At 70.7% G+C, this 25,776-nt stretch overlaps 5 protein-coding genes across 5 annotated transcripts; 2 read left to right on the top strand and 3 right to left on the bottom strand.

Moving 5' to 3' along the window:
• Positions 1 to 472: 472 nt before the first annotated feature.
• Positions 473 to 3,125, bottom strand: CHLNCDRAFT_142865 (hypothetical protein; the record flags this gene model as incomplete). The annotated part of the gene is made up of 9 exons (XM_005849459.1): positions 473 to 942; positions 1,119 to 1,224; positions 1,404 to 1,501; positions 1,598 to 1,796; positions 1,908 to 2,209; positions 2,313 to 2,448; positions 2,587 to 2,724; positions 2,821 to 2,972; positions 3,074 to 3,125. 9 exons carry the CDS (start codon positions 3,123 to 3,125, stop codon positions 473 to 475), a joined length of 1,653 nt encoding a protein of 550 aa, XP_005849521.1.
• Positions 3,126 to 3,466: 341 nt separating this feature from the next.
• On the top strand, positions 3,467 to 7,396 carry CHLNCDRAFT_50941 (hypothetical protein; the record flags this gene model as incomplete). The annotated part of the gene is made up of 9 exons (XM_005849721.1): positions 3,467 to 3,772; positions 3,877 to 4,153; positions 4,451 to 4,662; positions 4,860 to 5,008; positions 5,171 to 5,286; positions 5,439 to 5,878; positions 5,997 to 6,187; positions 6,394 to 6,644; positions 6,774 to 7,396. The coding sequence occupies 9 exons, from the start codon at positions 3,467 to 3,469 to the stop codon at positions 7,394 to 7,396; spliced, it is 2,565 nt and encodes an 854-aa protein (XP_005849783.1).
• A 244-nt stretch (positions 7,397 to 7,640) lies between these two features.
• On the bottom strand, positions 7,641 to 8,784 carry CHLNCDRAFT_142863 (hypothetical protein; the record flags this gene model as incomplete). Its single annotated transcript, XM_005849458.1, has 5 exons — positions 7,641 to 7,774; positions 7,942 to 8,128; positions 8,236 to 8,315; positions 8,434 to 8,533; positions 8,665 to 8,784. The coding sequence occupies 5 exons, from the start codon at positions 8,782 to 8,784 to the stop codon at positions 7,641 to 7,643; spliced, it is 621 nt and encodes a 206-aa protein (XP_005849520.1).
• Positions 8,785 to 9,383: 599 nt separating this feature from the next.
• Positions 9,384 to 15,043, top strand: CHLNCDRAFT_57216 (expressed protein; the record flags this gene model as incomplete). The annotated part of the gene is made up of 13 exons (XM_005849720.1): positions 9,384 to 9,806; positions 9,927 to 10,002; positions 10,226 to 10,718; positions 10,872 to 11,199; positions 11,341 to 11,634; positions 11,777 to 11,845; positions 11,998 to 13,114; positions 13,498 to 13,604; positions 13,877 to 13,978; positions 14,098 to 14,136; positions 14,232 to 14,586; positions 14,787 to 14,856; positions 15,018 to 15,043. Coding segments are annotated over exons 1-13 (3,138 nt in total), but the record flags the coding sequence as incomplete, so codon positions are not given.
• Positions 15,044 to 23,515: 8,472 nt separating this feature from the next.
• On the bottom strand, positions 23,516 to 23,976 carry CHLNCDRAFT_18065 (hypothetical protein; the record flags this gene model as incomplete). Its single annotated transcript, XM_005849457.1, has 2 exons — positions 23,516 to 23,743; positions 23,893 to 23,976. Coding segments are annotated over 2 exons (312 nt in total), but the record flags the coding sequence as incomplete, so codon positions are not given.
• Between the last annotated feature and the right edge of the window lie 1,800 nt (positions 23,977 to 25,776).

Below are 25,776 nucleotides of genomic sequence, written 5' to 3'. Positions count from 1 at the left end.
GGGGAATCCAAGGCTGGGCCCTGATTCTTTCTTTCAAAGAGCCCTGCCTGCAGGCGGCACCGCTGCCGGGCCGCGCACCGGCTTTGGTGGCACCACCACGAGCCCCGCCGCCGGCGGCCCTGAACTGCGCCCAGCTGCCGCCGCCACCGGCTTTGGCGGCACCGTCGGCACCACCGCCACACCTTCTGCCGGGCCGCAAGGGGGTGGGAGCGCCATGGAGCCAGGTGCCAGCCACGGAAGCGCTGGCACCACCTCCCCTGCCCAGGGTCTGGCTCCTGGCGAGGCGGTCGGCGGCGGCGTGCTGGAGCCCACACCCGTGGACAGGAAGCTGGGTGCATGATGAAGGGCACGATCGACGTGGGTTGGTCACAGAGTAGCACAGGAGGTGTAACAAAATGAACTCCGCAAGGTTCGGTGGCGCACACAATGGACAGCAGAGCAGGGGCGACACTTGAGGGGACATCAGTGGTTGTCAGGCCGGCAGCAGCGGCCCCGTCTCGTCCCCGCGCTCGTGGTGGTGCTCATCATGGGTGGGCTCCAGCTCCAGCTCACCGTCGGTGGAGCGGCGCACCCGTGCGCCCTGCACCCTGCCGCCCTCGCTGCCGTGCCCGTCGGCACCGTCGCCGCCGCGCCCCCGCCCCCCGCGCTCCTTGCTGGCGGCGGCGGCCGCGGCGGCTGGCTCGGGCAGCAGCTCGGCGACCTGCAGGTCGCGGCCCCGCGTCTCCACCCTCAGCAAAAAGGCGCAGAGCATGGCGGCGGCGCACAGCGTGCCCAGCAGCGCCTCGGCGGCGTGCGGGCGCCCGTCCTCCACAAGATACACCGTGGCAAAGGGGGCCAGGAAGCCGCCCAGCCTGCTGAAGCCGTTGCACAGCGCCAGGCCGGTGGAGCGCACAGAGGTGGGGTACAGCTCTGGGGTGTAGACATACAGGCAGCTGAAGGTGCCTGCAGCCGCAGCGAGTGGTGTCAGGTTTGGCAGGCCGGCCAACCTGCACGGCAGGCCGGCACGACGGAAGCGGCACGGCGGCGCTTGCCTTCGATGCAGCCTCGCGCCACAAACAGCAGCGCCAGCTGCCCAGCCCGCGGCGGGTCGGCGATGAGTGCGCCCAGCGCCGCCGCACACAGCGCCAGCCCCGCCCTCAGCGTCCACCGCCGCCCCTTGGTGTCGATCAGCAGCGCGGCAGCCAGCAGGCCCGGCGCCTCTGCCAGCGTGGTGACGAGGATGGCCTGCACGCCCGGGGGCAGCTGGTCGGCTTTGGCAGAGGGGGGCCGCGCGTGCCTGTCCTCACGTGTCTGCTGCAACATGCTGGGCCTGGCTAGCACGATGATGGACCCACCCCACCAACCGCATGTGCTGGCGCTCGTGCCACCCGCCCGTGCCACCCTGCGCCCCACCCCCCACTCACCGTGTAGTCTGCGGCATCCAGGTTGGGTGCCCCCTCAGCTGTGCACTCCTGCTTCTTGGCAATAGTCTGCAGGGCGGTGGTCAGCAGGACGAGGCCGTCTGCGGAGGGTGGGGGGCGGCGGGGGCGTCAGCAGCTGGCGTCAGCAGCTGGTGCTGGCGCACCAGAGGTCCATCCTGCTGCCCCTGCACACTCACAATAGGTGAGCGCGTTGACGCTCCATATGCCGTACAGCAGCAAGGTGGTGCGCCGCAGCTGCGGGCTGAACACCGCAGCGAAGGCCGCCATCATGGTGCGCCACACCGCCTTGCGCTGCTGCGACGAAAAGCTGCCGCTGTCATCCCGCCTGTGCCCCGGCCGCTGCTGCTGCGGGTGGTGCTGCTGCTCTGCCCCCTCCTGCGGTCGCCCCCCAGCGGGCGCTAGCCCTGCTCCAGCGGGCGCTGCTGCTGCTAGGAGAGGCGCCTGCACGCCAGGAGAGGCTGCAAGCGCAGGCGGCCGGCTCCTGACCCCGCCGTAGCCACTGGTGATGGGACCTTGCTGCCGCTCAGACTCGCCAGCGGGCCGGCCAGGGCTGCCTGGCGCCAGCCGCAGCAGCAGCGGCCGCTTGCGCCCATTGGCCGCCGCCACACGCTGCAGCACTGCCTCCGCCTCGGCATACCGGTGCTGGGCCACCAGCCAGTGAGGAGACTCTGGCAGCAGGGGATAGAGGGCCAGCAGGAGGCCCAGCGGCAGCGCAGACAGGGCCAGCAGCCACCTCCAGCCCAGCCCGGGCAGCACAGCCCAGGCCAGCAGTGCCTCCAGCACGGTGCCTGCAGCAGTATCAGAGCACGGCTTGGTGGTAACGCCCAAGCCAGCCAGTCCACTCGCCCTGGGCAACAGCATGCACGGCGGCAGCCCTCCAGGCCTGCTCACCAAGCGTCCAGAATGACTGCATGAGGAGAAGCCACCTGCCGCGCCCATGGCTAGTGCACCACTCCGCGAACAAGGTCACCGCGACAGGGGTGCCGCCCAGGGCAAATCCCACAACAGCCCGCAGGACCATCAGCCACTGCGGCAGCGGGGGTGGGCAGGATTGCAAGCCTATGGCCGGCGCCTCGCTTCACGCGTGCCCACCCTCCTCGGAAGGGCAGGCAGCGCCGGCGTTGAAGCACACAGCCAAAGCGCACAGCCAGCATGCATGGCTCACCCCAAAGGAAGGCGCAAACGCTGACGCCAGCCCCGCCGCACCCAGCAGCAGCGCAGACACCAGGAAGCCCCTGCGCCGGCCCAGGTAGTCGCTGGCGATGCCCAGGCTGTACACCCCCAACAGCATGCCGACAAACACCTGGTCGCAGGGAGTGGTGCCTGGGTCAGAGCTCTGTGGCCCAGCCCGTGCCACTTGAACCGGCCCTTGCCTCAAACCGCCAAGAAGCAAACTCACCACAGATGTCAGCAGGCTCTCTGCCGCGGGCTGGACCCCCCAGGCACAGTGCACGGCTGGGCCCAGAAAGGAAAGCAGCATCGTCTCGCATGAGTCGGCCAGCCACGCCAGCCCGCAGTAGCAGAGCAGCAGCACTTGGACCCTGCCAAAGCCTGCAGGCGTGAGGTGACGGCGGCAGGACGGCGGGTGGGCCGGGGCGGCAGGAAGGCTGGCAGCTGGCCTGGCGAGCTCCCTTCGCTGCTGCTCAACTCACCCACGTCATCCAGGGCTGCTGTCACACTGGTGTGAGCGCTCCCCTGCTGCATTTCGACAGGCACCTTGCTCAGCGGGGCTGCTAGGATTCTCGTGACATGCTGTATCTATCAAATGAATTGAGCATCGACAAGAGCAGCCTAAATGGGCCTACAAGCCCAATTCTGGCGTTCAGAGCGCATGGTCGTACCGCCGTGGTGATCTTGGCTCTGCCTCGCAGTAAAACCGGCCCAACTGCCGACGTCCCGCGATCTCGAATCGGTCTAGATTCTGTTTTGATTTCGATTGAAATCATAGTCGCTGCTCCGCTTAGAACCAGGCCAAGGCGGCCCTGGTGGCGCCCCTGGCTGCCTGCTGTGCATCTCAGACAGCGCAGCAACGCGGCACGGGCGCAATGAAAAGGGCAGGCCGCCTGTTGGTCTTGGCGCTGGCCGCGCTGGCGGTGGTGTCCGCCTGTGCAGCCGCCGACTCCACCCCAGTGGGTGGCCCGCCGCTGCTGCCGCCGCCCACCGTGGTCGTGCACCTGTCCGACATCCACTACAGCACCAATGTTCGCAAGTACTGGGACCTGTTTGGCAACCGCGAGGGCGACGCGCTGTTGTGGGCGGAGCAGCTAGTTCCGCGCCTGGGGCTGGCGGGCGCCGCCATCACGGGTGACATCACCGACTCCAAGGCGAGGGCCAGACTGCGTGGCTGCCTGGTGCTTGTCGTGCAGCAGCTGCTGGCGCTTCCGAGCCTGCTCTTCAGCTGGTGGCCCCCCGATGCGCAGCCTGCACGGCCCTCCGCCCCCACCCCCGCCTGCAGACCTCTCGCGGCGAGGGGCTGCAGCAGGAGGCCGAGTGGCTGGCGTACGCCGGCCTGCTGCGCGCCCTGGCCGCCTCGGGGCTGCCCGCGGGGCGCGTGTGGGACCTGCCAGGCAACCACGACACCTTCAATATGCCCTCCCGCGGCGGCCCCAAAGACTACTTCAGCAGATACGCTGCTGAGGGGCGCCGCCGCGCCTCCCCCCAGCAGCGCGTCTACGTGCACCGCCTGCCGCCGCCGCAGCCGCCAGAGCAGCAGCAGCAGCAGCAGGCGCGCGGTGCCGGCAGCGACAGCAGCGGCAGCGACGGGCAGGAGGGGTGCCCGGCGGCCTGGCTGCTGGGGATTGACCCCACACCGGAGCCCGGCCTGCGGTCGCCAACCAACTTTGCAGGCGCGTGGGACACCCCTGCCTGCTCCCCTCCCGCATGCTGCTCTGCGTGGAGTGGTGGAGCTCTGTGTGCCGGTTGGTGCAGAGCCAGCCCACGCCGGGCCATGCACTGAGGGCGGGAGCATGGCGGCGGCTGCTGCCACACCCGCCCACCCATCCCACCACACCCCACCCCGCGCCATGCAGGCCTGGCGGGGCCGGCGCTGATGGCAGAGGCCCAGTCTGCGCTGGCGAGCATCCGGCAGCAGCAGGCGGCAGCGTGCGGCGCCCCGCTCATCCTCGCCTACTGCCACTACCCGCTCAGCACCGTAGACAGCAGCCCGAGGCACGTGCCGGGGCCGCCGGGCATCCTGCTGCACGCCATGCGCAGCGTGCGCCCCATGCAGGGGCTGACACAGGTGGGTGGCGCGCGCTGGGTGGGCAGCGGTGTAGCGGTGGTGGTGGTGGTGTGTGTGTGTGTGTGTGTGTGGATGGAGGAGCATGGCTGCCGGATGAGCTGGATGGGCTCGCAGGGTGCAGGGCGGCGCAAGCAAGCTCTCTTGCAAGCATGCGCCGCCACTGCGCCGAACCCCCTGGCCCCCTCCCCCTGCTGCAGCTGCTGGCGCAGCACAATGTGTCGGCGGTGCTGAGCGGCCACCTGCACTCCGCGTTTGGCCAGCGCCTGCACCGCGTGCACGCCACGCCCTCGGGCGGCCGCATGGCCGAGATCGAGACGGCGGCGTGGAAGGATGACCGGCGGTTCAGGTGGGCTGGCGCTGGCGGTCGGCTGGCTGGCGGCCGGCTGGACGGCGGCGGTCTGGTCGGGGTCGGGAATGGACCTGGCACAGGCGCTGTCGTTCCCAGGGCTGCACCTCCTGCCGCCCGTGCCCGCCTCGTGCCCCACAACCCCCCCCCATGCCTGCGCAGGCTGGTGGCTGTGGATGGCGGCGCCCTCACCTTGCTGGACCTCATGTTCCACACCCGCAACTCACCCAGGATGCCCGGCCGCTCAGACGCAGCCGCCACGCAGGACCCAGGCGCGTGTAGGCGCGGGGACTGGGGGGGGAGCAAGAGAGGGCAGAGGGGGCAGAGGAGGCAGCAAGGGAGTGTGGCGCTGCTGCCAGCCTTGGGCCGCCGCTGCAGCAGCCAAACGCCAGCGCGGCACCCACGCCTGCGCTCCGCGCCCTGCCTGCAGCCTGGCAGGAGGCGTATGCGCGGCGCGGCTGGGCGGTGACCGCCCTGGAGCCGTCTGCCGCCGTGGTGGGGCACCTCGCCTTCATCACATCGCCCCCAGACGGCCGCTACAGCCCTCTGGGCGCGCCGTCTGCGTCTGCGGCGGCGGCGGCGGCGCAGCAAGCCAATGGCAGCCAGGGCGGGTGGGTGAAGGCGCTGGTGTATGCGCTGGACGGCTGGGAGGCGGCGGGGGGCGGCCTCAGCGTGGAGCTGACCGGCTGGCTGCCCGGCGGCGCCAAGCTCTTCAGTAAAACCATGCAGCCGCAGCCGGCTGCAAGCGGCGGGCAGGCGCAGGGCCCGCTGCTGTTTGCGGGGCAGGGCGAGGCGACGGTCAGCTGCGTGGGCGCCACGGGCGACCCGGCGCCGCACTGCCACCCGCCTGCCGAGCACGTGACGATCCAGGTGGGGGGGCACGGTTGGGCTCCGCTTGGTGCTTGGGGCACGGGCGGGGAAGCATTGGGGCATGACTTGTGCGTGGCACCAAGTGCCAGCCCGGCCCCACATCATCGTCCGCATGCAGGTCAGCGTGCGCGACGGCGCCGGCCCCGTCAGCCGCTCTCCGCTGCAGCCCGTGTCGCTGCGGTGCAGCCCGCTGACCGCCTCCCACCAGCGCTGCTGGGTGGCGGCGGTGACGGGCGCGCCGCTGCCGCTGCCCACCACCGTTCTGGAGTGGCTGGGCCTGGCCTGGAACTGGCCGGTGCTGGTGCACAGGTGGGCTGGCTAGGTGTGTGGCGCCACGCCTACGCTGATGTTGGTTTGTGGCCTGTGGCCTGCAGGCGGCTTCCCTTTTTTTCTGCCAGCTGCGCCTGCCGGATGCCTGCCAACGGTTCCACCCCGGCTGCCAGCGACCTTGTGCATGTCTTGTGCCCCCGACCGCTCTGCCGCCTGTGCCCCCTGCCCCTCCCCCCCTGACACAGGCTCTTCCTGTGCGTGTGGGCGCTCCAGGCCGGCGGCATGCTGCTGGCGCCGCGCCTGCTGGGCGGCCGCGTGCTGCCGCTGATCGCGGCCAGCCCGCTGCTGCAGTGCCGCCCCGCGCAGCACCAGCTGGCGGCGTCACCCACAGATGCCGCCGCCGCGGGCAGCTGGGCCCCGACACACCTGCTGCGCACCTGCCTCAGCCACCTGCTGTGGCCGGTGGCGGCGCTGTTCCTGTGTGCCAGCGTGACGGGTGCGTGCGCCCGCTGCCGCTGTGCTCCTGGCTGTGCGGGCTGCCCCGGTACATGCTCTGCTGCCCTGCTGGTGGCGCCGAGACCCTTCACCCCCGCCGCCCCCCGCCGCCGCGCCCCGCCTGGTGCAGAGGTGTGGGCTCCCATGCTGGCCCACAGCCTGTACGTGCTGCTGGGCCCCTGGCTGCTGTTCCCCGCGCTGAGCGGCCACCCGCCCGCCGCGATGTTTCATTACGGGGTGGTGGGCAGGCTGGGCGCCGGCCCGCGGGAGGCGGCGCGCTGGCGCTTTGTGGGCACCCCAGACACCATGTTTGTGTCGCTGGTGCACGCCACGCTGTGCCTGCTGCCCGCCACAGCGTGGGTGGCGTGCGTGGTGGCGCGCCGCCTCGCCCTGCACCCCTACTCGCCCCCCGCCAGCCGCAGCACCAGCAGCGAGAGCGGGGGCGGCGGCGCGGCGCGGCGGCGCATGGAGGCCGGCGGCGTCAGCAGCTCGGCCAGCAGCCTGCTGGGGGCGGGGGCCGCGGGCGCCAGCTGCGGCAGGTGGTCGTTCTCGGCGCCCCAGGTGGCGGCCTTGCTGGCCATAGCGGCCCTCAACTGCTCGACGCTGTACCTCAGGGCAGCGAGCCTCATGGGCGGCCTGTCGCTGGCGGCATCCCCCGGCTTTGCCTGGACGCTCCCGCTGGCGCTGCTGCTGGTGGTGGCGTGGGGCGTGCCGCGCCGCCGTGGCGGGATGGCACCCGGCAAGGGCGAGTAGCCAGCAACGGCGGTGACGCGCCCACTCTTTCGCTCTGCTGAATGCATGCTTGTGTACAGCTGCCCTGTTTTGTGTGCCTCGCCCCCTCCTGCCTGTGCTGTGCTGATTTTGGGTTGCCCTCTGCCTGCCGGCAAGCTTTGCGGTGTAATTGTTACCCCCGGGCTTGAAACGTGGGCTGCACAACAGGTCCGCCACAGGTCACCACGCCGTCAAAAGGCCCGGCCTCCTCGGCGCGCGCCGGCGCTCAGTAGGGGCTCTCAGGGAATGCATACTTGAGGCCAAGGTAGAAGAGCACCACGCCCAGCCCACTCAGCACCAGCAGCAGCACCGCCACACGCTTGATGATGCCGCCGATGGATGCGTCGATGCTCTCCGCGTCTGCACAGGCACACCACAGCGTGTGTGGATGCGGGTTGGAGGGACTATGGCAGAGGCTTACGAGACGCAGCAGAGATCAAATAGGAGGAAACACCTTGGTCCTATTTGATCTCGCGCTGGTGGTGCACCAACCACCAGCGCCACGCACGAAATCCTCTCTCGCACACCTGTGCTGAGAACGTCCGACATGTCTTTCCCTAGTAGGCCCTTGCCGCTGGCCTTGCTGCTGCTGCCGCCGCCGCCGCCGCCGCTGCTGCTGCTGCGGCTGCCGCTGCCAAACGAGGGCGGTGCCGCTGGGCCGCTGGCCTTTGAACGCAGCACTTGCTCGTTGAACTTGCGCATCTGGATCATCACCTGCATGCGCAGCGCCCTCCCGCATTCAACCGGCAGGGACAAGGGGATCCTTGGCGTGCGCGGCTGGTGCAGGCACAGCAGCCGGCTGGTGTGCGCCTGGCTCCCACCTGTGCCGACGCCTTCAGCTTGACAAACCGCTCGTCTTGCTGGGCCACCGCCGCCGCATAGTCGAGGCCGCCATAGATGGCTGCAGCGCAGGCGCAGGGGCGCACCGTGGGCATCACATGCCTCGGAGCGCCCAGGGAGGAGCGCAAACAGCGGGCCCACCATCGTCCGTCCATCTGCCGACGCGGCCCTCCACTCACCGTCCTTCAGCGGTATCTGGGCCAGCTCCACGTCTCCAAACGAGGCGTGCACGCAGGCGGAGTTGAACAGCGCTGCCAGCCGCTGCTCCTGAGTGGGGCTCTGGAGCAAGGGTGGCGGGGCGGGGAGGGGAGGCATGGAGGGGGTGATGCCGCCAGGGGACGGGGCTGCGCATTCAGAGGCGGCCTGGTACAGTCAGCCAGCCCGGCCCGCCGTGCCGCGGCGGCGCCCACCTGCTCCAGCGCCTGCTCCCACAGCCTGAGGGCGCCCATGCGGTCGCCACCCTCGTACTTGGCCTTGCCACTGGCCAGCAGCTGCTCAGCCTGCACCGACACATGGCGGCAGCCGGGCATTAGTCTTTGACAGGTGTCATACTATTGCACGGCCCGCTAGCTGGGCCCCAAGGCTGGAGCGGGTGTGCGCGTCGGTCCCACGCTGGTGCCACGCTCGGCATCCTGCCCCTCACCTCGGCAGAGGCACGGCAGGGCGCGAGCTGGCGGCGGCGTACTGCACGGCGGGCGGGCGGTGGGCGAGCGGGCGGGGGGTGGCAGGTCAGGTCAGCCATTGGGCGGGAGATGATTGCACCCCAGGGATGTCCAAAGCGCACCCACCTGTACACAGCGGCCACCGCTGGCTGCCTGCACGCACCACCTGCACTCTGGCGACACCCATCCCACCCTTCCCACGAGCTGGAGCTGCAGGCCCGGATGCCTGTAGCGCCATCATGCTGGTTGCTGGTGCTGGGGCGGCCGGGGGCGGTCAGGAATGTTGCTTGGCACTGGGGATCTGAAGGCGTGCTATATTCCGGTGATGATCAGCTGAGGGCCGATTGGAGATACGGCACAGCACATGCATCAGTGAATGTTGCCTCGCTGTTGCCTCGCTGTTGGCTCCGGCACTACGAACACATCGGTAAGGCAATTGCACAATTGCACAGTATGTTTTCCTGCCACCACCTTCTCTCTTAGGGCAGGTAGTGGACATCACTTCCAATGTGAAACCATCCACACGCCACCGCATGTGGGACAAGACTCTCCTTTGCCTGATCCATCCCTTGCAGTAGCGCTTTCTTCTGATCCATCCATGCAGCTTGTTTCGGTTGATTGTTTGGGGCCGTGGGGGGAAACCGGTCCGTACTGCAGTACAGCTTGGCGGATTTTCGGCGCAATACGGGGCCAAACACGCCGCACTACAGCCCTGCTGCCATTGTGATCAGCAGAGCCGGCGGGTGGCACCTGGGTCTGTTCTGGCCGTCCTGGGCGGTCGCCTGGTGTCAGCCCCGAGGCCAGAGGCGCCGGCCGCCCTTGCCAATATGGCTTCAACACGGGGGGTGCATGCAGTGCTAATTGTGGCCATGGCAGCGGCGCTGGTGGGGGTGAGCGGCAGGACGCTGCCGGCGGCAACGCAGGTGGCCGCCGGTCGCACGCTGCAGCAGGCAGATGACGAGGCAGAGAGCTCGCCCTCGCCTGCCCCCTGCCCCCCTGATGCCTGGGAGTGCGGCGCAACCAGCATCTTTGACCGAGAGCAGTGCGGGCGCCTGGGGCAGCGGTGCTGCGAGCTCCAGGTGGAAGGTGCGCCACCCGCCGCCGCACACCTTGTCCACTCTCTCCCCCCAACACTCCTTCTTCTTCTTTTTCAACCCGCGTGGCCCATACCCAACCACTACAGCCCACCTTCCACCACAGTCACACACGCATTCGCATACCACCCACGCACACACATATGCACACACTACCATCGCCCTCCCGCCTCCCCAAGCACCCAACCGCTCCTGGCGTCCCCTGCTGGCTGCAGAGTACAAGTTTGTTGAGATATGCGAGGGCGGCGACCTGTACTGCCTCAACTTCCCCAGCGAGGACTTTGACACCTCCGACGGCGGCAGCTTCGACGGCAACAGCAGCAGCAGCGGCGGCGGCAGCGGCGGCGGCGACGGCGGGCAGCCGCTGTCGCTGTGCCTGCCGCTGCCCGACGGGTGCGGCGAGGCCGGCGGCGTGTGCTGCCCGCTGACGGGCAACAAGACCAACGGCTCGCTGCGCTGCCAGGCCGACAACAGCATATGCATGGCGCCGCAGAGCGACACCATCTATGGCCTGCTGACGTACGAGCTATACACGCAGCTGGGGCAGGACCCGCAGGCCTCCCTCTCAGGCGAGGTGGCCCTCAGCCTGTGGGGCACCTGCCAGACCTTCGACCCGCAGCAGTGCGGCACGCCGGGCAGCCTGTGCGGCGCCAGCCTGGCGCCACCCGGGCCACAGTGCCCGGAGGACGCGCGCGACTGCCCAGACGGGTGAGCGGCGCCTCTGCCCCGCGCTGCGCACGCTGCGCTGCCGGCCCGCCTCGCTTCCCTGCCGCCCCTCCATGCCTCTGCCAAGCATTTCCAGTCTACCTTGCGCACGCCCTGCCTGGCCGACCCTGCACCGCGTACCGCTGTGTACCGCAGGTACTACTGCCAGGTGCAGGAGGGGCAGTACGAGGAGTTTGGGCTGTGCGCCGCCATCCCCGAGGGCTGCGGCGAGCTGGGCGCCGCGTGTTGCGGGGCCGGCAACTACAGCCAGGGCAGCTACCGCACGCCCTTCTGCTGGGGGGCCGATGTGTTTTGTGCGGCACGGGCCGACAACGTGCGACAGGCCAAGTGCATGCAGCTGCCGCGGTCCCCGCAGGACTGCGGCGCGGCAGGCGGCCCCTGCTGCCCCGCCGCAGCCGGCCTGATCACAGACAAGGAGCTGCCGCCGCTGTGCCAGGCACGCAGGCGCCGGTGCTGCTGGCGCGTGCGCATGCAGAGGCAGCAGCGCCATATGTTGCCGAGGTGTCGGGCTGGGGCAGGGATCCCGGGGCAGCGGTTTGGAGGTGCTTGGCAGCGGCTCACTGCCTGCGCCGCCCCTTGCTGCCCACCCGGCCGCCCGCTGCAGGAGGGCTCCTACTGCGATGTGGGCGGTGACGTCGTCGTGGCCCCAGGGGAGAGCGCGGGCAGCTGCGTTGAGAACCCAGCCAACTGTGGCGGCATCGCCAAGCCCTGCTGCGTGGTCAACGGCCGCAGCGGCCTGCTGTACACCTGCGACGACGGCTTCTTCTGCCCGGATGCCGAGGAGGGGGCCGTGTCGGGCGGCGACGGGGCCACCACCGGCGGCGTGCTGATGGCGGCGGCAGGCGCGGGGGACCGCGTATGCCAGGAGTGCACCCCGCTGGTGCCAGCCAAGTACCAGGTGACTTGGGGGGTCAAGAAGGGCTTCGCGCTTGCTCGCACGCCGCGGTTGGGCTGCCTGGTGCTGGCTGCTGGTGGCGTGCTGGTGGCTGAGCGTGCTGCCTCTGCCTGGCGCCTGCCCCGCCGCCCCTGCCTGCCTGCAGACTGTCTGCGGGTATGGCCTGGACTCGGGCAACAACAACGAGGACGAGGATTACTACTGCAACGCAGATGTGAGCGGCCGTGGTGCCTGTCGGCGGGCGCGGCACACCGCCACAGGCTCGCGGCTGCCATGCATGTGGGCTGGCCCGCTGCGATGCATCGCCCAGCCCGCGCCCAGGCTCAAAACCATGCCGCTCTGCTGCCGTGCCACACATGGGCGCAGGATTACTACTGCCCCGGGGACTATGCCCCCGCGCCTGCCCCAGGGCCCTACTCTGACAGCGTGCAGCCTGGGGGCGCGGCCGCGCAGGCCCCGGCCCTGCCGCCGGCGGTGGAGGAGCTGCCGCCGCTGGGCCCGCCCACGCCAGCGCGCGCCCCGGCATCAGGGCCGGCTCAGCAGCCGGCCCCCGGGCCCAGCCCCGACCTGGGCATTGCTGAGCTGGAGGCTCCGCCACAGCCGCCCACAGCAGCCCCACCAGCGCTGGCGCCTGCCCCCGCGCCCACCCCCTCCCAGCCACCCGCCGCCGCGCCATCCCCAGCGCCTGTCGACGCCTTGGTCCCCGCCCCGGGCCCCGCGCCTGACAACATCCTGCCACCCCTGCCTGGGCCTGCCGCTGCGCCCAGCGGGCCCGAGCTCCAGCCTGCCCCAGCCCCGCAGCCCGCCTCGGCGCAGCCCCCGGCTGCCGAGCCCGCTATGCCGGCACCCTCCACGGCGCCTGCGCAGCCACCCTCGCCCCTGCCGACGCCCTCACCCTCTCCCTCGCTGGGAATCGCAGAGGAGCCCGCCTCGCCGGCGCCCGCCCCGGCGCCCTCCCAAACGCCGGCGCCCTCCCTGGCGCCTGCACAGCAGCCCGCCCCTCCTGGGTCCCCCCCCTCACCCGCTGACGAGGACTGGTCGTCCCTGGACTGGATCTTCGAGGAGCTGCAGCAAGCGGTGGAGGGCAAGGGTGGCCAGGAGCCCGCTGGCGCGCCGCGGCCGACGCCCGCGCCCGCGCCCGCGCCAACGCCCAGCCCCGGCAGCGAACAGGGTTCGGAGGGCGACGGCGCGCAGGACGGCGGACAAGAGGATGGGAGCGGCGACGGCGACGGCGACGGCGAGAGCAATGACAGCGACGAAAGTGACGGCGGCGAGGGCGACAACGGTGACGAAGAGGGCAGCAGCAGCAGTGCTGGAAAAGGCGAAGAAGAGGACAGCAGCGGCCAAGAGGAGGGCAGCAGCGGTGATGAAGACGACAGCAGCGGCCAAGAGGAGGGCAGCAGCGGTGATGAAGAGGACAGCAGCGGCAAGGAAGGGGACAGCAGCAGCAGCAGCGGTAGCGACCAGGAAGACGACAGCAGCGGTGAGGGAGACACAACTGAGACTGCCGACTCGAGCGATGAAGAGAGCACAGAGAATGATCAGTGAACGTGTGCGCTGACCAACCAACCGTTTTTTCCACACGCCTGCCCGTTTCATCTCCACCATTCATCCCTCCTATACCTATTGTCTTGCCCAAACGCACTCCACTCAACCCTGTTGTAAAGCATCGTCGTCTTGTGGACTTGCAGCCGGAGAAGCTCGCGAGTTCATGGCAGTGGCGGCGCGCCGCGGCGGACACCGTGGCGCCGCATGGCGGGGTGCCTGGAAAACCTTGATTTTTCTGCTCCTCCGACATTCACGTCAAAGCCTCAACCTCGTGCACCTGATCTTCCTTGCTTCTCGACCCGCGTCTGAACATGAGAGGGCGTCGGTGCTCGCAGCGCCGCCTGTTTGCCGGGAAGGAAATGCAGGATACGACAGAAGACCCTCCGCTGCACATTAACGACCTCCCAGAGTGCCTGCTGCTAGAGGTGGGGGCTGGCAAAGGTGGTTGCGGCCCCGCAACAATCGCTGGCCGCGTTGCGGCGGGGGCGCCAGCAGCTTGATCCTTGCTGCCTGACAATGCGTTTCGCCTGCGTGGCGAGTTGCCGGGCACCCCGCCAGCGGGGCCGGCGCCCTGCGCCGGTCTGCCGCCGCACCCTGGTCCGCTGCCTGCCACAGCTGAGCCCGCCGCCTCGCACAGAGCTGGTGCAGATGCAGCCCGAGCCAGCTGCCTTGCTCTTCCTCTGTGCTGCGCCTGCAGGTCTTCCGCCAGCTGAGCAAGCTGCCGCCGGTGACGGCGCCCGAGGAGGAGGCGCTGTACACGCGCAAGCTGCCCTTCAAAACCTTCGACTCGCCGGGGGAGGTGGGTGCAGAGCGTGGAGAGCAGGAGGGAGGAGTGCATGAAGGTGCTCGGAGATCTCAGCCGCAGGCGTGCGTGAGATGTGCCCGGCCTTGAGGTGCGGTGCCACCCCCGTCCTGCAGGTGCACCCCGGGCTGAGGTCGTACCCCTTCCTTGCGCAGGTGCGCTGCAGACCCTCTGGATGTATGCGCGGCCGCTGGCTGTGTGCCGCATGCGTGCGCCCCAGCCCCGTGCCCCCACGCTGCCGCCCCCGCAGGTGTGCCGGCACTGGCGCCAGGCGCTGGAGGGTCCGGCAGCGCTGCAGCTGTGGGAGGAGCTGGTGGTGGACGTTGGGCACGAGCTGGTCACGGCGGTGCACGTGCCCGTGGCCTGGAGCGACGTGCGGCCCAGCGACGAGGAGTTCCGCGCCGCCTTTGCGGCCGTGCGCCTGCGCTCGCACCGGCTGGTGGACTTTGTGCGGGCGCGGCGGCGCGTGCTGCGCCGCCTGGTGCTGGTCAACAGCGAGGGGTACTGGGCCGAGGACGGCGAGTTTGTGCCCGTCAACTCCAAGCACAGCGTCAACCTGGGCACGCTGGGAATTCTGCTGGGCGTGCTGGCCGACGGGTTGAAAGGTGCGGAGGAAAAAAAAACAAGAACTTTTGTTTTGTTTTTGTTTTCTTCTTCTCTTCTCTTTGGCAGATAGGAGGCTGTGCAGCAAAGGCTGTACGGCTGCTGCGGATGCTGGGCGCACCGGGCACGCCGCCGATGCGCATGCCGCGCTTGAGTCACCCCCCGCCCCGCGTTGCCGGCCCCTGCCGACCCCCGCTTCCAGAGCTGCACATCGGCCACTGCAACGACCTGTTTGCGAGCGGCTCGCCCCTGAGCACCATTGCCATGCTGCGGTGAGGCGCCGCGGGCGGCAGCTGGGCGGGTGCCGTCACGCAGCGGCGCCGCGGCCGCCGACCGGCAGGCTGGCCACACCTCGGTGCCTTTGTGCCGCAGCGTACGCCGCCGGCCCGACCCGCCGGCCTGCTGCCATGCCTCTGTTCTGCTCCTGCTGCAGGGGCCTGCGCTCGCTGGTGCTGGATGACCTCCAAGTGCGCGTGTACAGGTGGGTGGTGTGCACGCGTGTGTGCATGTGTGTGGTGTGGAGTCTGTGATGTGTTTGTTGTGTGGGCATGGTGTGTGGTGGCATGGTGGTGTGGTGTGCTCGCTCGTGGCAACACCCTCTCGCCTGCCTGCCCCTGCCACCCGCTCACCCGCCCTCCCGTCGCGCCTGCCGACAGGGAGCAGCTTGCGGAGCTGGGGCGCATGACGGCGCTGGAGGAGCTGGCGGTGTGCGCCACGCAGCGCCAGGGCATGCCCTTCATCTTTGGGCTGGACGCCATCCCCGACACCTGGCGCCACCTGGGCGCCCTGACCTCCCTGGAGCTGCGCGGCAACGCCCTGCTGGAGTCCCTGCCCGAGTGGCTGGCGGGCGCGCTGCCCCGCCTGCGCCTGCTGGATGTCAGCGCCTGCAGCCGCCTCGACCTGCGCGCCCTGGGCGCCCTCACCCAGCTACACACGCTGGCGCTGCAGGCGCTGGACCTGGTGGCCGGCGCCGCGCCGCCGCGTCTGCTGGCCCAGGCGGCGGCGCAGGGGCTGGTGCCGCGTACCAGCCAGCTGCCCGACCTGTCCCCGCTGGGCCGCCTCAGGGCGCTCAACCTGGCGGACAACAACCTGGGGGCGCTGCCGCCCTGCCTGCTCAAGCTGACGGCGCTGGAAGTGCTGGACCTGTCAGGCAACTTCTTCCTGGAGGCGCCCCACCCGCTGACGCAGCTGCTGGCGTTCAAGCACCTCAGGTGCGCGCCCCTGCGGCTGGCGCCCCGCAAGCCAGCGAGGCGGCCCCGCCCTGGGCACCCCGCCTCGGCCCAGCCCACGCTGCACCTGCCCACCCCAGCGCGCTGTGTCCTGCCCCTGCGCAGGCACCTCGACCTGCGGTCGGTCCACGTGGAGGAGGGCCAGAAGTTCTGGAGCCCCGCCAAGTGCGCCACGATGCAGCACCTGGCGGCGCTGGCCAAGTCGCTGCGCCGCAGGAACCGCCACGCCAAGGTGCTGCTGGACACCAGCTGAGGCGCCCCGGCCATGTACTTGCTGTATAGCGGCGTGCACACACCCGGCCGCCCATTGGCGCGCATCCTGTCAGCCGTCTCTCCCGCTCCTGTTCTGCTCTTCAAACCCCTGCCTTGAACCCTCGCTGGCAGCCCAGCCCAGGCATTGCTGGGCGGGCTGCCAGCCCAGCCCATTCCGTTTCCGTCCTGCTTGCTCTGCTGTTCCTGCATCCATCCTCTGATGTGAGGTGCCCCCCCCCCCCCCCCCCATGTTCCTTTCCTCGCAACCGCGCAATGCTTTTCCAGCCAGTTTTCCATGCCCATGCCCAATGCCTCATACGCTACGCCGCTGTCACTCATGTGCGGCGCCGTACCATGTACTGCCTTGTACACCTGTAATGCCTGCCGCTGCCGCCCTGGCCGCCAGCCTGGCACCTGCCTCATGCCAGCAGGTAGACCGTGCCGCCATGGTTGGGCAGAACCTTGAGCTGCGCCCGCCCCAGCTTGACCAGGCTGCAAAGCAGCAGGGCAGCGGGAGGCAGCGGGGGCAGCGTCAGCGGCCGCTGCGGCTGCTAGGGGGGCGCCTGAACTGCTTCCGCTGCTGGCCAGCCTGTTGCCCCGCATCTGGCTGCCGGCAGGCGCACCTGTTGACGACCACCTTGCACTTGGCGCCCAGCCCTGCCGCCTGCACATCTTCCATTGTGAACCCTGCAGGGTGTGTGTGTGTGTGTGTGTGTGTACATGTGTGGTGGTGTGCCTTCAGGCGCCGCACCCCGGAGGGGCAGCACACTCGAGCACCAGGTTGGCATGCCGCATCAGTGGCAACAGCGGGAGGCACGGCACCAGCAGAGCGCACAGCGGCAGGCGGCGCCACCCACCGCCGCCGCGCTCCCGCGCCGCCGCATGCACCGCCGCCAGCGTGCTGTTCAGCGCCTCCAGCGGCAGCTGGCTCTTGATGAAGGTGGGCAGCGCGCCGTACTCATCCCCAGCCACCAGGCGCAGGGCAGGGACGGTGACGGGCGCGGGCGCCGCGGCCGGCGGCGGGGCGGCGGGAGCGGCAGACGGCGGTGCCGGCGGGCGGGCCACCGACAGGGGTGCCAGCGGCTGCGCTCGCGCGGCTGTTGGCGGCTGCGCTGCTGCTGCCGGCGCCGCCAGCGCTGCAGGGGTGGGCGCTGCCGGCGGCGGCGGTGCGGTGCTGCCGCTGGGCGCCGCCGGCCCTGCGGGGGTGGGCGCGCCGGTGGTGCCTCGCCGCAGTGCCGCTGCGATCGCCTCCTCCAGCCCGGGCTTGGAGCGCTCAGAGCGCGGCGCCGACTGCGCCGCCGCCGCCGCCGCCTGCACCTGCGCCGCATCCTCCCTCAGGCTGCTGATGGGGTGCTTGAAGGCGGCTGGCGCGGCGGCGCCGCGTGCCACGCCGCCGCCGCCTCCGCCCGCCGCCCGGCTCAGCGGCGCGGCCGTGCTGGGGGGCGAAGTCCCCCGCTGCTCCCCCGCCGCCGCCCGCTGGTGGAAGCGGGTGCTGCCTGCGGCGGCGGCCGCACCGCTGATGTCCTCGGTCTGCTCCTGGGCGGCCGCCGCCTGCGCGCCTCTCCCCAGGATCTGCCCCATCAGGTCCAGCGTGCTTTCCTCCTCGGCCTGCCGCCACGAGGCCTCCCCCTGCCACTCCCGCACCCTGTCCTCCTGCTGCGGCTGGGGCGGCTGCGGCTGCTGCTGCTGCGGCGCGCCCCCCGCCTGCTGCGCCGCCATGGCCAGCGCCGCCACGGGGCCGCCCGCCGCCTCCTCCTGCGCCACCGCCGCCGCCGCCGCGGGGCGCCGCTGCTTCTCCACCGTCGCCAGCAGGCGTTCGGTGGATGCCATGATGGCGGGGAAGCGGTGGCGGTACGCCTCCAGGAAGGACGGCTTGCCCGCCAGCTTGGCGGCGGTGGCGGTCAGCGCGCTGTACACTGCAGGGGAGGGGGGGGGTGGGTGTGGGTGTGGGTGGGTGGGCTGCTTGTGCCAGCAGGGTACGGCTGCGGCGCGTCGCGACGGCTGCAGGCAGGCAATGGGCGGCATGCGGCAGGCATCCGTGGCCGGCGCAGGAGGCAGGCCGGCAGCGGGGCACAAACGCACTCGCGTCGTCGGCCTGCCACGCTGCGCCGGCGCCGTCGGCGGCGGGCGTGCCTCCCTGCGCCGCCGCCCCCGCATGCGCCATCTGGACCTCCTGCTCCATGGCCGCCAGCTGGAAGGCGGGGGAGAGGTAGGAAGGGACGGGGGGCGTGGCGCGGGCGGCGCTGCCGGGCCGCGGCGGCGTGGCGGCGGCCGAGGGCGGCGCCGCCGACAGGCGCTGCTGCTGGGTGCCGCCGCTGCTGCTGGAAGCGGCATACTTGCCCAGCAGCTCCCTGCGGGCGGGGCGGGGCGGGGCAGGCCAGCGGGGAAGGCGGGGGGGGCGCGGCGTCAGGGCCCGAGCAGGCAGCACAGGGATGCTTCTCTCTGCGGGCGGCGGCAGCAGCCGCTGGCGTTTTCTGGCAGCCCCGTGTGCCTGGCCACACAGGATGGAGCACAGCACAGCACACGCACAGCGCACCTCCCCCCACACACACCACCCCCGCCGCGCCCACCCACCGCATGGACGGGCTCATTGCCTCTGGGGAGGCGATGGAGGAGGGTGTGTCGTCTGCCCGCAGCAGCAGCGCCTTGGCCGCCGTCAGCGGGGCCATGGCCTTGAGGGTGGTGCGAGGAGCGGCGCCGCCGCCCGCCGCCGTGCCGGCCAGGCCCCACAGCTGCTGCTGCTGCTGCTGCTGCTGCTGCGCCGGCGGCGGCGACATGTCGCAGGCTGGCCCCAGGTGTGCACCCGCCAGCCGGTTGGTCACCTCGGCCAGCGCCTCGGGGGCCGCCCCCTCCCCAGCCTCCTCCCCATCTGGGTGCTCGCCGTATGCGGCGGCGGCATGGCCGTCAGCATCCTCCCCAGCCCCGGCATAGCCCGCCCCACCTGCAGCTGCAGCGCAACCCTCCCAGAAGGCAGGCATCGGTGAGCGAGCACGCAGCCCTGCAGACGCGCAGCGCCCAGGCAAGCATCGCCCAGTGCGCCCAACCGCGCTGAGCTGGCAGCAGCAGGGACGGTGGCCCTCTGCAGCGCACCTGATGGCGGCGCCGCCGCCAGCTCCAGCATGTCGAGCGGGTTCTCCGGGGGCAGCGGCGCGTACAGGTCCCGGTAGCCGTACTGCGCCAGCCTGGCCTCCAGCTGCTGGATGTGCTGGTGGTTCTGGCGGTACAGCGCCACGCTGTGCCCCACCAGCTCCTGTGCGGCACCAAGGGGCTGGGCTTGAATGCGGCTGGCTGGTGCACTCATGCCATGCGGCCAGCCCGCCACTGACACCATGCGGGCAGCTGCCAAGGGGCTGAGGGAGGCAGCAGGTGGCGGCAGGTGGCGGCAGCTGGCGACGGGCAGGCGCGGCGCGCACCTCCAGCGAGATGGCGTCTAGGGACACGCCCTCCAGGGCCTGCAGCTCCTGTCCCACGCCCTCCAGGCGGCTGGTAAGGTCTTCCAGGATGCGAGCATAAAAGGTGGCGCCCGTGGTGGGCTGGTTGTCCACGTTGCGCCGCAGCTCGGCCGTCTCCTGCGCCAGCTGGGTAGTGAACAGTGCCAGCCCCTCCTCAAGAGACTTTAGCGACTTGCGAACCGCCGAGGCGGTGGAGCCCGAAGTCATATCGTGGCCCCGCCGATCGCAGACAGCCCCCGACGGATCAAACAAGGGCCTCTGGGAGACGCCGGTGTGGTTGCCGGCAGGCATGGCCCTTAAAACGAGCCGGTTTTCAATCGAACGCTGCGGCAGGACAGGAAAAGCAGTACAGAGCCCCTGGGCGCCGATTCCCCCCTTGGACTCAACAAGAGCCCTGAACAATTCGCGTTCGTCAATACATCCCCGCAATGCGGGGCAGCTGAGGACGTCCGCCACATTTTTGACCACCGAAACCACGCCGCCATGTCTGTCCCCAGCCAGGAGGGCCTCTTCTCGCTGTGCACGGTGCCTGGCTACACGCCGCTGGCCGCGCCGCCAGCCACGCTGCCACACGCAGCAGTGCGACCCGCCGCCAAGCCGTCGCCACGCACTCCCGGCAGGGCAGCCGGCAAGGCCGGCAAGGACACGGCGGAGGATGTCTCCTGGATACGCACCGCCGAGGACGTGATGGCCTACTTTGAGCGGTGGGGCGAGAGCGCGCCCACCCAGTTCTTCTACTGCCTGCGGAGCGAGGGCGGGGCCGAGGGCGGCGCCGCCCCCGAGCGCTCCGCCGCCGAGTTCTTCCTCAAGGTGGTGCCCCCGGGCCGCACCACGCACCTGCCCAGCTACTACATCATGAGCAAGCGCCAGCTGGTGAAGGTGGACCGCTGCACCGGCGAGCACACCGACTCCGTCCCGCTGGCAGAGTGGGCGGCGCACAAGCGCGCCTACCTCCACCTGCGCGGCCTCACCTTCTTCGGCTCCTTCTCGCTGGCCAAGTGCTTCCAGCGCTGGCGTGGCAACTACCGCACACGCCTGCTGCGCAGGCGGCGGCGGCAGCTGCAGGCCGCGCTGTTCCCGGCCCGCCCCGCGTTCCAGGCCGCGCTGCTGGAGGCGGCAGTGCTGCTGGAGGGGCTGCGCGCGGTGCGGGCCGCCTGCGTGCAGCCCCGCAGGCTCTACTCGGCTGCCGACTGGGCGGAGCAGCAGGTCAACTGGCGCAGCCGCAAGGCGCAGCCCGAGGTGGAGGCGGCGGTGGCGGGGCTGGCGCGGGCGGCGGAGGGCGTGTGCGCGCGGGTGGAGGCGGAGGCGGAGCGCATGCTGGCCGGCGTCAAGGCGCAAGAGCTGGGGGACCGCATCGGGGTGGGCGCCGCGGGCTGTCCGCCGCCGCCTGCCGGCTGCTGGCTGGATGGCAGGGAGCCGCAGCAGCTGCCCCTGGGGCCGACTCCCTGTGCACAACCACAACCACGACGACGCTGCTGCGCTGCCGGCAGCCCTTGTGCCATTCAACCATGCACCCCTTGCCTGCCGCCCTCACCGTTTGCAGGTGGACCTGTACGCCGCCACCAGCGCCGCCAAGGCCCGCTCCATGCAGCAGATCCGGGGGGAGAAGCAGGCCAGGGCGGAGGCGTACCACAACGCGCTGGCACACCGCGCCCAGCTGCCCCGCTTCCTGCGGATGCTGGACCTGCGCCTGGCCGGCGCGCTGGCGGGAATGGCGGCGGGCAGCGTGGCGGATGCCGCGGCCGCGCTGCACGCCGCGGCCCCGGGGCTGCTGCCGGGGGCGGCGGCAGGGGTGGGACAGGGCTGCGGCCAGGATACCAGCGCAGACGGCGAGCTGGCAGACTCTCCGGTACCAGCAGAGGCAGCAGCAGGCAGCGGGGAGGGCCCCGCCACGCCTGCCTTCTTGTGCAGCCTCGTTGTGGAGGCGGGAGGCGGCATCGGCTTCAGTCCAAGCCAGGCAGAGTGGGCGGCGGCGCTGGAAGGAGAGGTGCTGGCCTCCAGCCTGCGCCTGGCTGGCGGCGTGCTGCCGCTGCTCCGCCTGCCCGCGTTTGAGCGCTACCAGGTCCAGCAGGCCGCCGAGGGGGCCGCCGCCGGGGAGCCTGAGCAGGCGGAGCAGCAGCCTGCCGGTGCGGCGGAGCTTGCTGAGCGGGACGGCGAGTTTGTGGGGGCGGCAGCTGACCTGGCTGCCATGGTGCAGCACAGCTTCGCCAGGGCGGGGCAGCTGGCACGGCAGTACCAGCAGTACCTTGCCATCCACCAGTTTGGCTGCAACTGGGACTACGAGGCCTGGGCTACCCAGCAGAGGTGGGCCGCCAGACGCGCACGCCTTGCCTGTCCGCACCAGGCAGGAGCGCCGCCGCCACTGCCGCCACCCGGTGCCGCCACCCGGTGCGTCACCTCCTGCCCCGACTCCCGCCTCTCGCCTGCCCCTGCAGGGCTGGCATGGACCTTGCGGGCGCGGAGGCCACCCTGCGCCAGCTGCAGGCCTGGCGGCAGCAGCTGGAGGTGATGCCGCTGAGCCAGGCGGCGGGGCTGGTGCGCCTGGATGCCACGCACCTGCAGGCCAGCCTGCAGCCGGCGGTGCGGGAGGCGCAGGAGGGCATCACCGCGCTGCTGCTGCAGCTGGCAGGCGAGCAGTGCCGCCAGCTGCTGACGGAGCTGGGCAGGTGGGGGGAGGTGGCGGCGGCGCGGCCCCCGGACCTGGACGCAGGCTTCCTGCCCTGGGCCGCAGAGCTGGCCCTCATGCAGCAGGAGGCGGCCGGCCAGGTGGCCGCCGCAGCCGCCATCGATGCCGCGCTGGAGCTGGTGGCGGCGTTTGCGGGCAGGCTCCCCACCGCCGATGCGGTGAAGCGGGACGACCTGCGGGAGGCGGCGGCGGGCCTGCCGGCGGCGCTGCAGGCGGCGGCGGCGTGGCAGGTGGAGCAGCGCGAGGTGCATGCCGCCGCTGTGGCTGACCAGGCCGGGGTGCTGGCTGAGGAGGCGATCCAGCTGGAGGCGGAGCTCAAGGCAAGGGGGTGGGGGCACTGCGTGGGGAGGGCATGCCGTGCCATGTCTGTGCCTTTTGCCTGCCTCCCAGGGGTTGCCTGCCGCACCGGTGGCTCGGTTGGTTGAGGCACACCAAGGGGCAGGCTTGCACATGAGGCCTGCCGGTTGCGCATGCACGCCGTGTGAAGCTCCCCCTGGCCGCTGCCGCCCCCGCAGGCGGGTGGGTATGCCGACGCGGGCGCTGCCGTGGGCGAGGTGCTAGCTGACCTGGAGCTGCAGCAAGCGCGCCTCGGGTCGGCGGCGGCGCAGGCGGAGGCGCTGGCGCAGCTGCAACAGGAGATGGGGGTGGAGACCCGCAGCCAAGAGGAGATCCGCGACGCAGCGGCGGCGCTGCAGGTGGGCGGGCGGTGGCCATTTTGCATCCCCCAACAATCACAAGGTTGTGTGCTGGAGGCGCGCCGACACTGCCATGAGTGTATTGCAACTTCACCCGAATGCAATGCAGCGCTGCACTGGGGTGTGGTCTCTGGTGGCTGAGGCGGAGGCGCTGCAGGCCAGCCTGGCGGGGGATGCCGATGGCTTGCCGATTGAAGGCTCAGAGGGTGGTGGTGCCGGACCGCCCTCGCCAGAGCAGGCCAGCCGCCAGCTGGCAGGCATGCAAGAGCGGCTGCTGGCCCTGCGAGGCGCCGCCGCAGCGCCAGACCCTGTGTGGCTGCGCGCCAGCAACGCTGTGTTGGCTTGCAGAGGGCTGCTTGCTGGATAGGCTCCTTGGTGCGGGCAGTGATAACTGTATTGGCCTATTCAACAGAGACATCAGCAATCAATGTGGCGAAGGGATGTATTATAGCAGAGGGATATGTGGTGGTTGCAAGCAGATCAAAAACTCGAGCGTCGCGGCATTAAGGATACACACAACCCACTTGGTGGTACAGCTAGAATACAGGCCAGGCCAGCTCCGGCGGTACACGCCCTTCTGGCTGGGCGCGGGCGGGCGCGCGTCAAAAGTCTTGAGGGTAGGCCGCTCGCAGCAGCGGCGAGGGCACGTAGCCCCCCTCCTCTGGCGAGAAGGCGGAGAAGAAGTGCGGCACGAGCGGGTGGCGCACCTCGCGCGGCGCCCGCATCGGCATCACATTCTCCTGCGCCACGTAGCAGCTCTGCGCGCCTGGGCGGTCCCTCTCATCCACCAGCACCTCGTAGAATGGCTGGTTGCGGCCCAGCGGCAGCGAGTCCACCCGCATCATCTGCATGCACGCGCATGGGGCCAGCGGGGGCGGCGAGGTGAAGTGAGCCCAGGTATTCCAGCATAGAGTTCAGTTTTGCTTTGGCTTGCAGAATTCAACTTGCTTGTTCCCTTTCTACAGAGAACATGTTGAACCCGCCGCCGCCTCACCTGGCACCACTCGTCTGGGGCGCAGCAGATGGGATCGTAGCCGACGATGACGCCTCGGTAGTTGTACCGCGCATGCACGATGACGCCGCCCAGCTGGTGCCGCACCCCAGCCCCCGCCTTGGCATCCGCTGCCGCCGCCAGCTCCAGCCGCCGCGCCGAGAGCTGAAGGTGGCGCAGCGCATCCCGCTCCGCTGCTGCGGCACCGAAGTCTTGTCGCTCCACAAGCCCCTCCAGCCGCAGCTTGCGCTCCTCAATCTCCTGCCACGCCGCCTGTATTTGCTCTACCCTCTGCCACTCCCTGTCGGCGCTGCTGCTGCTGGCGGAGCTGCCGGCGGGGCGGGGGCTGCCGCTCCCGCCCGCGCACTCCTCCCCGTCGCCAGCGCCGTGCGGCCTGCGCCCCGTGGCCAGCACGAGGCTGGTGCTCTGACGCCGACTCCAGGAGACTGGAGGGGCCAGCAGGCGGGGCTGCCAGAGAGCTGCGGGGGTGCGAGGGGGGAGAGGGACCCTCATGGGCAGGCTCGCTATTCTGTGAGTTCCCTCTATCTCAGACGTGATCAAAGTTTGAAATCACGAGGGTGCCACTCGCTGATGTTTTCGCGCCTGCCAGCAGTGCACATATCCCGGTGTGCAGGATGGGCGACCTGCCGCCTCAATTGCCACTTTCTGTGCTCTTGAGTGCCCGCGCATTGCGGTGGAAGGGCGAGAGGCCAATGCAGGCCTGCTCCTGTCCTCTTGGCCTCCCACTGGTGCCCTGCCACCGCTGCCTGAGCCCATTGAGGCTTCAGCGTGGCGTCTGCGAGCGCAGGAGGCCCAGCGCCGCAGCACCAGCCCAGTACGGCCGCCTCCGCCGCGCCACCGCCGCCACCAAGGGCGACCAACAAGGGCCTTGGACGGTCGCCGAGGAGCAGCCGGAAGCTGCCAGAGGTGGCGGGCAGGGCCCGCTCGCCCGCCTGCTGCAGATACCGCAGCTGCCGCAGCTGCAGGGCTCCCCCGCCCAGCCAGACAACGGCAGCGGCGACGCCGCGGGCCAGCCGGCCGTGCCAGCCATGGAGCCTGTGAGCGAGGTGTTTGAGAACCAGCGGGGCTACGGCGTGGTGGGGTGGAAGGCGCCGGTCAGCATCCTGGATGCGCCGGAGTTCTCGGATGCTGCCGGCGCGGCGGTGGCGCTGCCGGCGCGCCCCAGCGACGACCCGTCCCGCTGGGAGCTGGTGGTGGGCGGCGCCACTGACGACGAGGGCTGGCAGTACGCCACGGTGAGGCTGTACCGCCTCGTCACAGCCGCAGCAGCCCACCCGCACCCACACCCGAGGGCGTGGGCACCACCACCCACTCCACACCCATCACCGCCGGCGCTTAGGACACCCACCAGCAGCGCCATGCACAACAAACACGCCCTTTGCCACACGCCCTGCGCTGCACCTGCAGGTGTTCAAGCATTTGGAGTACAAGAGGCCGGGCGGGCGCTCCTCGGCGCGCTTCGGAGACACGGTGCGGCGCCGCCTGTGGCGCCGTCGCCCCGAAGCCGCCGAGGCGGCCCCCGCCGTGGCCGTGCCGCTGCGTCGCGAGGGCGCGGCAGGTGCGGCGGTAGCGGCAGTGGCAACAGCAGCCACGGCGGTGGTAGTGGCGGCAGTGCAGGGCAGCGAAGAGGGCAGCGCGGGAGAGGCGGCCGGCGCTGTGGCGTCCGCGGTGGCTGTGCGGGCTACCCGGGAGGCGGAGGCGAAGAAGAAGGCGGTGAAGGCGTTTATAAACATGGTTCTGGATGTGCTGAGGTGGGTAGGGGGGGCCCTGCCGCCGGGGCTGGCCTGGCAAGGCGGACAGCGCCTGCTGCCGGCCGCAGGCGTGGCCCCGCAGGCTGCACCCGCCACTGCGGCACCCAGCGCTGCC

This window comes from Chlorella variabilis, assembly GCF_000147415.1.
Source record: "Chlorella variabilis unplaced genomic scaffold CHLNCscaffold_5, whole genome shotgun sequence".
Lineage (NCBI taxonomy): Eukaryota > Viridiplantae > Chlorophyta > Trebouxiophyceae > Chlorellales > Chlorellaceae > Chlorella > Chlorella variabilis.
This window is presented reverse-complemented; position numbering and strand designations above follow the sequence as displayed.